The 13868-nt window shown below is 36.5% G+C and overlaps 1 protein-coding gene across 2 annotated transcripts; it reads left to right on the top strand.

Moving 5' to 3' along the window:
- Window positions 1–360: 360 nt before the first annotated feature.
- On the top strand, window positions 361–13868 carry LOC123564119 (heterogeneous nuclear ribonucleoproteins A2/B1-like). Of its 2 annotated transcripts, none has more exons than XM_053536734.1 (11): window positions 361–513; window positions 5053–5126; window positions 5402–5549; window positions 6005–6141; window positions 6648–6707; window positions 7726–7846; window positions 8381–8496; window positions 10388–10546; window positions 11405–11456; window positions 11758–11834; window positions 12995–13868. In XM_053536734.1, exons 2-11 carry the CDS (start codon window positions 5057–5059, stop codon window positions 13045–13047), a joined length of 993 nt encoding a protein of 330 aa, XP_053392709.1. In that variant the 5' UTR covers window positions 361–513; window positions 5053–5056; the 3' UTR covers window positions 13048–13868. The 2 variants fall into 2 exon arrangements, with proteins under 2 accessions (XP_053392709.1, XP_045213388.1); XM_045357453.2 differs by having other exon boundaries at window positions 11758–11903.

Raw genomic sequence — 13868 nt, 5'->3', positions numbered from 1 at the left:
CCATCATTCATAAGGGGTCAAAGTCACACGCCGATTGCCTGTGGATTAAATTCAAAAAGTTCCTGCACTCCAACCACAATCCCTAGATAGCTGAAGCAGTGGTTTTAATCATTTAACTCACCTGATGACAAACCGTCCACCAGAGTTTGGAAAAAATTGTCCATACTGTACTGAGTAGCCTACAGTAGATCTATACAGTATATATATTTTTTTCCGCATTGAAAGTGGAGTAGGAAAGTCAGTCAGTCAGTCAGACAGACAGACAGACAGACAGAAAAACTCAATAAATACGGGGAATATGTAGATTATATTTATTAATTCATTCAAGGGCGTCAATCTTTACGTCCTTGGTACTTTTTACTAGACTTTGTGGAAGTTAATATTTCTTTGAGTTATTTATTTTATTATCGCGAGATATCACGTGAACAGCGCGCAAACACGCAGCGTGGGCGGCCAGCTAATATTGTTTCATCGAAGTATTCCGTTTTTCAATTCTCAAACACCAGAAAGCAGGTATTCTATTCGAACTTATTACATTTTTGAACTCTCTTATAATTGTTTGCAGATTCATATGTGATGTGATATTGCAAAATTTCTCTTCCAGTTCCACTCCCAGTCATTTTTTGGTGGGTGGGGTAAACAAAGAAAAAATCGTGATGTGGTGGAAAATTTACACTACCATAATTTTGGGATATCGGCCGTTGTGAACGGAAGTTTACAAAATTGTAAAATTTCAGTTGTGAACTGAATCAGCTGCACGTAATACTCGCAGAGAGGAGCGCTGCAGTATAAATAGATAGATAGACTTGAATGAGCATCGGGATAATTTTGCTTTTTTTGGAGTTGCCTCCCTTGGTCCATGAATAGGTGAAGGGAAACCTCAAGCCTTAGGCTGTTTGGTTAGTACTTTAAAAATCTTGTTTTTCCCAATCTACATCTACACGATACTTCCAACAATCATTAACGATTATGACTGGAAGGCGCTTGTCTGGGCAGTGTTAAAAATGAGAAAACTCATTAGGTGCAAAGAATAAAAATTACTACAGGTGCTAAGTTAAAAAACATAGTGAAGGAAGTTACTGCAGATGTACAGTGGCCAGCCGCTCAGCAAATATGTTGAGGCTGGGGCTGGACTGTACATATTGGGGAAGGCCATTCCATAGTCTGATTGTACGGGGGAAGAAGGAATTCATGTGGTATTGAGTACGTGACTGTGGAATTAGGTAGTTCAGGTTTCTGGTCGGAGTTAGATGGTTATGGTCCACGCATACATGATTTGTTCGGATTTTGTAAAAATAGATGAGAGAAGATTGTATGCGCCGTTGTTCTAAAGTTTGCCAGTTTAGGGTGTTAATCATCTGGGTTACACTGCTTGTATAGTAATAGTCGTTAAAGATAAACCGTGCAGCTGATCTTTGCACTTTTTCGACTTTGTATGAGAGGGACTTTTGCCAGGGGTGCCAGATGGATGAGCAATACTCGAGTTGTGGACGGACATAGGTGTTATAGGCTTTCTCTTTGACCTTTATGTTTGTTGTCTGAACATTTCTTTTGATGAATTTAAGAGAGTTGTTTGCTTTAGAGGAAATAGTATTAATATGTTCAGACCAGTTTAAGTCTTTAGTTAGTGTAACACCTAAGTATTTAGAGGTATCGGTAGATTTCAGTTCCTTGTCATGCAGGGTGTAAGGAAACATGACAGGGTTTCGTTTGCGAGTAATTCTCAGCACCTCACACTTGTCTGGATTGAATTCCATTGACCAGTCCTGTTCCCACTTTTCAAGGGCGTACAAATCTTTTTGTAGTGTTTGGGCATCAGATGAGGACTTTACTGTAAGGTATACTATGGTATCATCTGCAAACAGTCTTGCCTTACTTCTAATAGAATCTGGTAGGTCATTAATGTAAGTCAGAAAGAGACAGGGCCCTAGGACGGATCCCTGAGGGACACCGGACAGGACAGGCAGGGTGTCAGAAGTGCAGCCGTCTACAACTACTCTTTGGGTTCGACCCTTCAGAAATGACTTTATCCACTGTGATACCAGAGGGTGGACACCCAGCTCATTAAGTTTAAATATCAATTTATTGTGATCAACCTTGTCGAATGCTTTACTAAAATCCATTACTATTACATCTGTTTGTTGACCTTGCTCAAGGTTGTCGTAAACTTCTTGTGTAAAGCTGATCAGTTGTGATTCACAGCTATGCTTAGATCTGAAGCCATGCTGGTACTGGCTTAAGAGGTCATTATTGTCAAAATGTGTCATGATGTTGGAGACTAGAATGTGTTCCAATAATTTGGAAGCTATGCAGGTGAGAGATATTGGCCTGTAGTTACTGGCCTTGGATTTCGGGCCTTTCTTATAAACAGGGGCGACAACTGCACTTCTCCAATCTGGCGGGACACAGCCAGTTTCCAGGGATGACCTAAATATAATTGTAAGGATGGGCGCTATCTCGTGGTGTAGCTCTTTTAGAACTCTTGGTGAGAGTTCATCTGGGCCAGAGGCTTTGTTTGGAGAGAGCCCCTGCAGGAGTTTATCAACACCCTCTTCTGTAACGGAGATCATGGGCATGTTGGGTGCTGAAGTGTTTGTAGTAACTTTTTTGCAGAGTTGCTTCAAACTGAGTGGTTGTGGTTTTGAGAAGACCGACTCAAATTGCCTATTTAGTATATTGGCCTTGGTGGCAGGGTCAGTATATGTTAGACCCTCATGCTTAAGAGGTGCTACACCACAATTTTCTGTTTTCTTATGTTTTATGAAGGAATAGAATTTCTTATTTTTACCTGGTTGTGAATCGTCCATGAATATGACTGATTCTAGGTAAGACCAGTATGAGTTCCTTAGCTGTTTTTGGATGCTATATTTAAGGGCTTTGAAGGTGTTACTTTTACATGGGGATTGGTTGGATTTCCTCAATTTAGTATACATTTTATCACGCTTGCGGATTTGCCTAAGGATCTTGGGAGTTAACCATGGGAGGTCGCAGCGTGTCTTAGTAGTTTTAGTTGGAATGTGTAGAGAACTAAGTCGATTTAGTTCATCTTTGACTTAACTTAAAATTTCCAAACCATTGTTACTGCACTGCCTAGGGTTTTTTTTTTTTGCATTTCAACAATAGTTTTGCTATCTTGTAAACTGTTATTCATTAGATTAAGTTAGCAGTAGTGATGGGACATAGGTTGGAAAACTCCAACCGATTATCGGTTGGAATCGGTTAGCAAACCGATGCGATGTATCTGAAAAATAATCGGTTGAATGTTATTTATTTTCATACTTGTTTATTCAGATAGTCATGTCTTTAAAGTGACTGTTTTACTTAAAATTCATATGCTCTTTTGAAAAATTAAGAACTACCATTAATCAGATGTTTTAAAGCTGGTTCCTGGTAAACAGAAACTTGTTTAGAATTGACTAATTAGTTGCAGACAGGGAAACAACAATAAATTGCAATCTGGTGTACATGTATCATAGACTCATAGCTGTCATTTGTGACAGTTGACTGGTATACCTGTACCTGTAACATATCTAGCATACAGGAAGGAAGTACAGATATTTCAGTCTTTCTCTGGCTGACAAAAATAGTGATTGTAGAAAATCATTAAATGAATTCAGTTATTTTTCGGTAATATAAATATTTTCATACAATGGTTACCATAGCCTGACACTACTGTGTAGCACCATGTTCCAGCTACTTGTTGCTATGGCATATAACAATGTCATGAAGCTTGGTAAAAAAATGATCAGATAAAAATCAGAGTTTAATCTGTTTCCATTATTATTTTTATGTACACTGGTCAGCGGTACTGGGTAAACGGAATTTCGGCAGAAAAAAATCATGACAATTCGATGACAACTGCAACTGCATAAAAACACCAAAGTTCTTTCCATTGAAATTACATCATGGACACGGAAATTTGACGGCATTAGTGTCCAGTTTCAACAGATAAATTCCCTCGGGCATACTGTTGTAAAATACGAAAATTTATCAAAGTTTCTCTAATTTATTTTGCCTCACTTTTATTGAAGCTATGGACGCCGCCATGTTAACAGCTGTGCCTAACTGTAAGATGTTAAATCCATTTTCATTGGATAACTGAAACGAAATACTAACGAATGTTTCTCATTGCAGAGTTGGTGCAGCCGTTCAGCCCATGCGCGGAATTATTATCAAATGGAACGGACGGCAAAAATACTCATTTTCTTGCATGTCCTCACGCATTTAGTGTATAATGTGCATAATATACTGACTAAAGGTTAGGGTTAGAATCACCATGGTTACAAAATATATACATTTAAGGTATTTTTGTTCAAATTTAGTTAAACCGGTATATACCGGAGTCTGTAATATATCACGGGCGCACCAACTCTGTATTTAGTCAAAGCCAATACTAACGTTTGATTGTCCGCATACTTCTGTTTTATCCATTATGTATGCAGGTAGTCCATATTTCGGATATTTCAAGGTAAACATAAATTCTCATGCAACGTATTTCCCTTCGGAAACCTTCGTTCATACCCGTGTAGATTCGTACCCGCTATCGACTCGGAGAAAACATAATCGATTATCGGAATCGGTTGGACTTTTCTAGCCGTCAAACAGTTATATCCGCTAATCGGCCCATCACTAGTTAACAGTTATCGAATTGCTATCACACATTTTAAAATGTTATTCAGAAAGGCATCAATTATATTTTGTTAAGTTTTCATTATTATTAAGACAAATTACGGTATTTTCCTTATTGAACCGGTGTTGGTGGCTACTGGCATTCCCAAAATAAGGTCCGACTCGTAGCCACTTCGAAAATACCTAGCTATTTTTCCCCAAATAATAGGGTATAGGCTCCTTCCTTTTGAAGTGCAATTTTTACTTGGGGGAAGTTGGCTGGTATGAGGATGTTTGAACCTAGATGATTCCTATATCAAACTGTGTTCTATTTTAGATTGGAAACAGCCAGAATCTGGCTGCATTTTTAAAAGTAAATCCCATTAAGTGCCTCTAAGTCATAAGTAAAGCTGATTCACTAAGACAGTTTAGTTGTATTTACAGCAAGATGACAGCAAATGGTGCCACAAACGATGGTCATGAGGAAGTGGAGAAAAAGCCAGGAGTAGTGAGAAAGAGTAGGTGCTTTTTAAAACATGTAACTTAAGATTTATAACAAATCAGTCTTGATTTTCTTGTATGTCTGTATGGGAAAATTTGTTTATCAGGTATATTTGAATTCTAACAAAGAAGAATAAAATCAATTTGAAATTGTAAGTTTGCTCAATTATGTAGAAGAAAGCAGTATTTTACAGCAGACTAAGAGTATTTTATTTTGTATATTTTTGAAAGTGAATGTTTTATAAACTATAAATTCATATTTTATTTTTTTAATTAAATGATTTTATTTCAGTTTCAAAAATCACTTTTACTGTTGGGCCTATTCGTCAGGAGGATTTGTCTACACCTGAATTGAACAAATTGATGGCTATGGCTCAGAGATTTGATATCACCTTTGATACTGTTCCCATTCTCGACTCTGATCAGACTGACAAGCTTGGGTAATCGTGCACTTACTTTGACATATTTTAATAGTTACTTACTAATAGTGAACTACTTGCAGCTGAAAATTGCCTGCTGTATATAATTAAGGTACCTAAATTAATTGGGCAACCTGCAGAGGGGGCAGGGCATTTTGTTGTCTCTTCGAGGCCAAGAGTTTAATCATTGGAGGAAGGGGATTTTTCTGCATGGTAATTTCACACAACTCGTTTGTAGATCTCCTGATTATGGGGAGTTGCTAGTTATTTGATGAAAAAGTTAGTACTGGTACTGGATCAAGTACATTTAAGACTGAACTGATAAACTATTACTGCTGAAATTGTTACTGCTGGAAAAAAACATACATCATGTTAAAAATGTTTATATTTTGTAGGAAAAAATGAGTAATTGTAATTGAATTACTTTCTGTGTTTGCTGTGACACTAGCATTGAATCAGTGTTGTTGTTATTACAGATACATTACCTTACCATTTGAAATCCGAACCCAAGAGTACTTGTTAGTGTTGTATGACCGCTTGACAAACCTGAAGCTCAGTCCTTCTAGAGATGTTTCTGTGAAGTTCCCTGACGAGCTAAGGAGACATGTGGAAGGTAACAAATTCATCTTCTCTTTGATGTAGCAAAACTTTTGATTGGATGTTTTTCTCTGGCAAACTTTATAAAAGAACTACATGCTATTGCACTGATGTATAAATTATAATAGGAATTTTTTAGAGCAGAATAGAAGGGCACTGTGCCCCGAAGTTTTTTCAGCTCTCTCCGTTTGCTTAGCTCATTAGGTAGAGCGTTGGTCTAGGGATTGCGGGGTCGTGAGTTCGATCCTCGGGCAGGGCGCATGTTCTCCGAGACTGTTTGATAAATGACATTGTGTCTGAAATCATTAGTCCTCCACCTCTGATTCATGAGGGGAAGTTGGCAGTTACTTGCGGAGAACAGGTTTGTACTGGTACAGAATCCAGGAACACTGGTTAGGTTAACTGCCCACCGTTACATGACTGAAATACTGTTGAAAAACTGCGTTAAACCCAAAACAAACAAACTGTCCGTTTGTCAGTTTGCCCATAGTCCATTGAATTATTTTGTATTTATCATTTCAGAGGTAAGGACTCAGATACATGAGGCCAAGAAGGTGAAAATAGAAGAAGAGAAAAAGAAAGGTTAGTGAATTTATTTTGTGGATCTGGGTTTTAAAAGGCGAGTCCTCGGTATCTGATGTTTTTGTTATTTCTTCTTGCTCTTGTATGATTTTAATAGGAATAGTTGTCTTAAAAGAGCTAGATGCTTAAGTATGCCCCCTTTCTAATAACAGGGAGAATGTTGTTATGCCCCGGAAGGGAGCATATTAGTTTTCAACTCTCCATCCGTTAGTTCGTTCGTTCGTCACAACGTTAACTTTTTGCATGAAGGCACTTTACACGCGAACCACTGCACCCAGGACCTTCAAACTTCACATGCTGATATTACTGAGTACACTACCCCTACTGACTTTGGGGTCACCAGGTCAAAGGTCAAGGCGCTGCGGGGGCATTTGTCACCATTAGTAACAGCTCTTGTTTTGCTTATTGTCGGTCTTTTGTCTGTCCATTAGTAGGTAGACCATTTGGTTTCTAATCAATAATGAGTGTGTGGTCTTACAGAGGTCAAACTTCACAAGTTGATTGCCACTGGTCAGTAGATGATACCTTATATTTTGGGTCAGTAATTCAAAAGGTCAACGTCAAGACTGAAAATGATTTCCTCTCGATAATTAGGGACGGCTTTGGTCTACAGTTGTCAAACTTCATAGGATGATTGCCTATTGTTAGTAGATGTCCCTTACTGTTTCAGAGGTCTAGGTCACAGTGACTGAGACTGGAAATGGTTCCTGCTGAATAACTGAAGAAGTCTTCAGACATACTGTGATTGCCTGTGCTCATTAGATGAACCTTTTTGTTTTGGGGGCCAATAGGTCATAGATTGGATTTATTTATTTCACTTTAGGTAAAATATCAAGCTTATCCTGTATTGCTGCAAGTTCCGCTCAACCAGAGCTAATTTCTACTCGCATTTATAAGTTGACAAACAATGTTGCAAGCTCTGAACAAAACAAAGCTCCTGGTGTACTAAAATGGTAAATAGGCACTTTTGAGTCGCAGAGTTAAGTAGGAAGTTCAGAAACTTATTTTGTGGTTTCAGCTGAGAAGATGAAGAGAAGCCTGTTTGCAACTTACGTAGACAAGGACACTGGCAAAGACCAGCTTGTAGAGAAATTTCCAGAGGCTAAAGAAATCACTCTCAGACAACACAACTTCCAATGGTAATGATATTTTATTTTATTAAATTTTGGGAGTTTATTTATCAGCCTGTGTTACAGAAATATGAAATGTTTACCAAAGTATTATTTTGAGTGATTGATATAACAGAATGTCAAAAATAAGTTTGTATCTTAAAATATGTAGTTTGCTTTCTGTTTATATGGTAAAAACATTGGTAGGCCATTTATCAGATGATAATAATGTAGTTTCCTGTTTAGTTTATACTTTATCCTAACTTATTTTAGCTTGAGTCTGATGAAAGCTTGTAGCTTACTGGAATCACTCTCAGGTCCACTTCCTGGAAAAACCAGTACTGGTGTCATATGAGAAGGTGCTGTCGTGACCTCAACATGGCTTGGACCAACAATCGCAGTGTTAAGAACGACCCCCTAACTACATAACCACCGCTTTCTTTTTAAATAATGTTGAATTTTACTTCGTACAGTACAGTTATTCACAAAAAAATACAAGTTTGTTTGTTCAAGTAACATAGTTGTCCTGTAAAGAAAAATGACAATTTTCTTGATCTATGACAGGTTTGGATGTCTGGAATTTGAAACTGCAGAAAAAGCGCTGGAGACGCTGAAGGCAAACAATGTGATAGAGATTGAAGGACAGAAGGTGAAACTAGTCAGAACAGCCCCCGATTTTGGTAAACATTTCTCTGATACAAAAGCTTGTGACCATATTAATGGTTTATAACATAATTATGGCTTGATTCTTATTTTTAATACAGAATCAGGGTTCACACAGGCCTTGAAAAGTCCTTGAATTCGATGGTAGTCCCTGAAATCTCCTTGAAAATGACAAAAACCCTAAAAAGCTGGAAAAGTACTTGAATTTTGAAAAAAACTCCTTGAATTTGACCTTTCACTCATTTAAAATATTCTTTCCGTAACTTTGCTTTGCAAAAAGAATTTAAGGCTTAAAATAAATTGGAGAAAATGAAAATAAATTCGTGAAATTGCAGGATCGGGTCACTCGTATGCTATTATAGTGGTCTACGGCCACACTTTATCGATATTTACAGAGTGCTATTTCTACTGTATCACCGTTTGCACGTTTCCGTTTAAAAAAGTACGGGGAATAATAACTTGCAATTTTTAGCTATTTGCGAGTGTTTCCAGTGAATTAAAATGAGTAAGAAAAATAAACGTGTTTACTCAAGTAAGCGGGGGACAAAAGACGAATATTAACAGTGGCTGAAGCCCTATAGAGCAGTCAGAACGAAGTGTATTTGTATGTCGTGTGACAATTTTGAGGTATCATTAGTAGGAGTGCGCTAAAAAATCACAAGAAAAGCGATAAACCTCAGCAAAATAGTGAATCACATCAATCTAATAATCGAATTATGTCATTTCAAAGGTGTGACAAGTGATGGTTGTTTTATTTTTGCATTACATATAAAAGTTGTTCAGATTAGGTCGTGGTTTTGAAAAAAAATAGTGCTTGAAAAATTGTAAAAAGTCCTTGAAAAGTACTTGAATTTTGTCTCTGATATTCTGTATGAACCATGAGAATTATCTTCAGGATGAATGTGGCTTTACAAAGTAGGAATTTAGTTTTGACCTCCATACCTTGTTGAGTAAAGAAAGCCGGAATATTCAGGGGTTTTTTTCCGCCATTTTTATAGCCGTTATTCGGCTATATTCCCAATGCCAAAAAGTATGTGTTTTTTCCCCCAAAATGTGTGCAAAAATTCCCAATCTACATTCTGAAAAAATTTCCATCAAAATTGCACAAACATTGTCCAAATTATGGACAATTTTGTAATGGAAGTATGTTAAAGAGGTTGTACAATGTGAAACAAGTGTATGAGAAAGTGCTTAAACACATCCTTACTATATCCTATGGGACTAAATATTTCCCAATTTGGAACATTTACTCATCAAAATTCCCAATTTTGGGGGTATAGGCTATGTTCCCAAATTAGCTAGAAAAAACCCTGATATTGGTGGAAACTTGGTTTAACTTACCGCAAACCACTATGTACCACTACTTGCCATACTTTGTAACAGGGTAACAAACAACCTGTTATTTTCTGGAATGATCTTGATTTGATGTTTGAAACAGTTCAACTGGGCTACAAATTACAGTAAATCATGAGCTGTATGATGGATTTTATGTTTGCTGATAGCGCTGATGGTGAGCTGATAGGATCATTTGATGTATGAGGTTCAAAACATCTCGCAAACAGCCTGGCCAATTTCATTCTCATGGAGATGTTCCTTAGAAATCTTTCTAAGCATACCATTCCATGCATAATTCTGGGGTATGGGGGTAACATAATTTACATAACATTATATAAGAAATCTTATGACAGAAAATATTGAAAAATGAAGTTGTTAGATTTGGCAAGGTAAGTGCAAAAATTGTAATATTGTTTAAGATTGTAGGGAGTATCCTCTTATTTCCTGGTTTTTGGTCAGTGTGCAATCACATCGCTGAATAATTTGTCACATAATTCCAGAAAGAATGTTTTGGTGATTTTAGGGTCTTATATTGATGCCATCTTTTCATATTGGTGCTTTTACGTTTTATAGAAGAGAGGAAGTCGCAAAGCTCCAGACCTCAACAACAGAATCGTAAACGACCTAATACTGCAGGAGGACGCATGGGTGGTGGTGGTGGTGGCCGTGGAGGCGGTAGTGGACCCAAGCCTCTGTTGTCAATGAGTCCAGGAAGTAGAGGATATGGCCGAGGTAAGCAGAAAGGTTTTGGTGTTCTTTGAATTATGTATCCTCGGTGAAATTTAGAGAATTTATCTTTTAGGATTTCTGTCTTGGGTTGCTAAGATACAGGCCTACAGTCATAAGTGAAAAAAAAAATAACATGCAAGAGTTTTGTTTCTTTTTAAACATTCATTTCAGCTTGGAATTTTTTCTTTGGATTAAGAATGTTTGGCTTTTAATTAAAAAAAAAAGAAGCCTAATTTGCATTGGAAACAGGACCAGTAATTGGCCCTGAGGGACAGATGGAAAAAACATTGCAACTTGATGATGAAAATGGAACCAACTTAAGAAATGGAGAAATTTTGAGTTCTAACAGACTTGATTTAAACATGTTAATTTTATCAGAGGAGATATTTCATATACAGTTTAACCTGCTATAATTAGAGTAATCCTACTTTGAATGGTCAACTTTTCAATTAGCTATAAATAATGAATTTTATATAGCATTGGTCCTGCCTAATGTGATCACAGCTAGAAAATAAACCACCTAAATGCAATGTCCTGGTCACAAGAATCCTTGTGTTGTCAGATCACAGGATTTCATTTTTGTACACTACTACCAGTGTAAAAAATATTAACTTGATGAAACAGTCTAGAACACTGTATGTGACATAATGATTTAATTTCTTTGTGTAAAGGCCAAGCATAATGAGGCCCTTCATTGACAACCTGGATACAGTGGTCACCTGTCTATAGTGGCCAGTTTCAGTCGGTCCCTTCTGTGGTTGCTATAAATGGGTCTGGTTGAGTTTCAATAATTCTGAATTTTTTCCCAGTAATTATACACGGTATTGTCACAAGCCATATGTTCTGTTTTTGTTATTTCAGGTGGTGGTGGAGGAATGGGCATGGGAGGATATGGCGGAGGTTTTGGAGGAGGGTATGTCTGCTAGACAAATTACACATCACTGTATATAGAGTTGGTGCAAAAAGTTACAGATTCCATTTAGCAGAATCCTTTTGCTAACGTTATGAACCTGCAACTAAATATTATGTCTCCTCATTTAGATTCCTTTGAAATTTACCATAACAGGCCTTCGGCAATTAGTGTAATTTTCTTTCCAGGCAGGTATATAAATTTTCTTTGAATGTGTATCTAATAATTGTGTTATGAAGTTCTTCATTGAGAGACCCGTAAAGCTTTTCTGTTTATACACATATATTTTTGTTTTCTTGTGTAGATATGGAGATTTCGGCGGCGGTTATGGTGGTGGCTATGGTAACCAAGGATACTCAGGAGCTGGTAACTTTCAACTAGGTGCGAAGCGCAAATCCAATTTAGGAGATTTTGGGGGGTCTCCCAAAAAACCTTTTGGTACACCTCAAGGTAATGCCACAATATGGAATTGTGTCAATCCCATTAGCGTAGATTCTATCTCTTATTTCCGAGCTCTGGTTTTCTTGCACATATATAACATATTTCTATTACTAATGACACCTGTGTTTTCACCTAGGTTATTTGTCCTGTAGCTGTAAGGGCAGTTTTTGTATTGCCCTGTTTTGCGTAAATTTGTTGATTATTGATGTTTCTATATATACACTAATGACACCTGTGTTTTCACTTAGGTGATTGGTCTTGTAGCTGTAAGGGCAGTTTTTGAAATGCCCTGTATTACATTTCTTGATTGTAGATATTTTCTGTATATATACATAGACTGGTCAAGGTTCTTGGATTGGTCATTTATAACGTTTACCACAATTCTTAACATGATGTGTGTTGTGAAAAGTTACAATTTTTTACTTTGAAACTGCGGCATTAACAATTTCATCCATTTATTTGTAAATTGATATATATATATATATGTGTGTTATGTAAAATGTTTCCCTAGAATGATCAGTATTTCTGGCTGCAGAAAGGATTTTTTTTATCTCGAGACCCTGAACATTTAAAGAAAAATGTAAAGTTGTGTGATTATCAGGTTTCTTTTTCATAGCTTACTTGGGAATTTATCATGGTGGATAAATTGAAGCATGTTTTAAATACAATTCTAACACTTAAGATTTTCTTTAATATAAACAAAGGAGTTTACGGTGTATTTTGTCGATTAAAACACGTTTTGCAAAATGACCTACTTTTAGCACAAAGGAAACATACTAGAATGGAAATAGATTTTAGTTTTGCGTGCTTTCGGCCTTCGTTATTAGATTACTACGTACCTGAACTCAAAACTGTGTTTTATTTGCCAACAAAGCATGCAAAACTAAAATCTCTTTCCCCAATTAGCTGTTACGCAATATTTTCTTTTCAGACCACAGTACTTTCTGAACATTTCTTGCTAGATTTGCAGTAGTTAAAGTTTCCATTGCTGAATGTGTAATAAGAGTACATTTCCAAGAAGTAATATTTCTTGTTTTTTATGAAGGTAAAGAGAGTATTAAGTAGCAGTTATAAAGTATCTGTACTGGTTTTCTTTGCAGGTGGCTATGGTGGTGGTGGACGAAGTGGCGGAGGAAATTGGGGAAGATTCTAAAAATCTGAAACTCATCGTAATCTGTGGCTGAAATTTATTTTGTGGATTATTTAGTTTCTAATGTAAAGATAATGCATAGAGACTTGAAAGTGATTGGTTATTATTTCAGTATATTCTTTTGTAAAATCATTGTCAATGGTATTGTCATTAAAGTTGATGAATTTTTCATTTGATTATTGATACACTCTTTTTACTAGATGTCAGTTAGTTCAATAGAATTATGTAAACATAACATCCTCATGGTGTTCAAACAAGGATAAAAGACATTCTGCATAGTCGTCGTCATGTGAAAGAGTTAGTGTTACTCCTTTGATTTTTGTTTAACAAACATTGCTGACTGAATAAAATTTAAAGACCGCTGTGCAAGTAAACGGTTAACAAGAGATGTTGAAACAAAAAGAATCAAGAAACTTACGTTGCAGAGAAACTGTCGTCACGTTTTCCTTTGGAAATCAAATAAAACTGAAATTTGTTGGTACTATACAGACATAGCGTACTGATACTCCAAGAAAATTTAACATATTCCTATCGAGTACTGTTAAGTTAGTGTTAACCGATTTACTCTTGCTGTACTTTGCATTAGCTTCTACACCAAATCTATTTACCTTTTTGGCTTTCTGTCTGGCTTGAATAGCTTTTAAATGTCGCCCCGCGTTGTCAAGATTTTCTGTGAACATTTCATAATATAAAAAAAAGAATTTAGTTTTGTAATGCTGTTGTAATCCAGGCATTTTTATTGTTTTAAGTATACTCTAAATTGGAGGTAAAATATTTTTGTTTCGTTTTAGATTTATTTGGTGAAATAAAATCATTCCTATCTA

This window comes from Mercenaria mercenaria, chromosome 2 (genome assembly GCF_021730395.1).
Source record: "Mercenaria mercenaria strain notata chromosome 2, MADL_Memer_1, whole genome shotgun sequence".
NCBI lineage: Eukaryota > Metazoa > Mollusca > Bivalvia > Venerida > Veneridae > Mercenaria > Mercenaria mercenaria.
The sequence above is the reverse complement of the archived record's forward strand: the minus strand, read 5'-3'. Positions and strand labels throughout refer to the sequence as shown.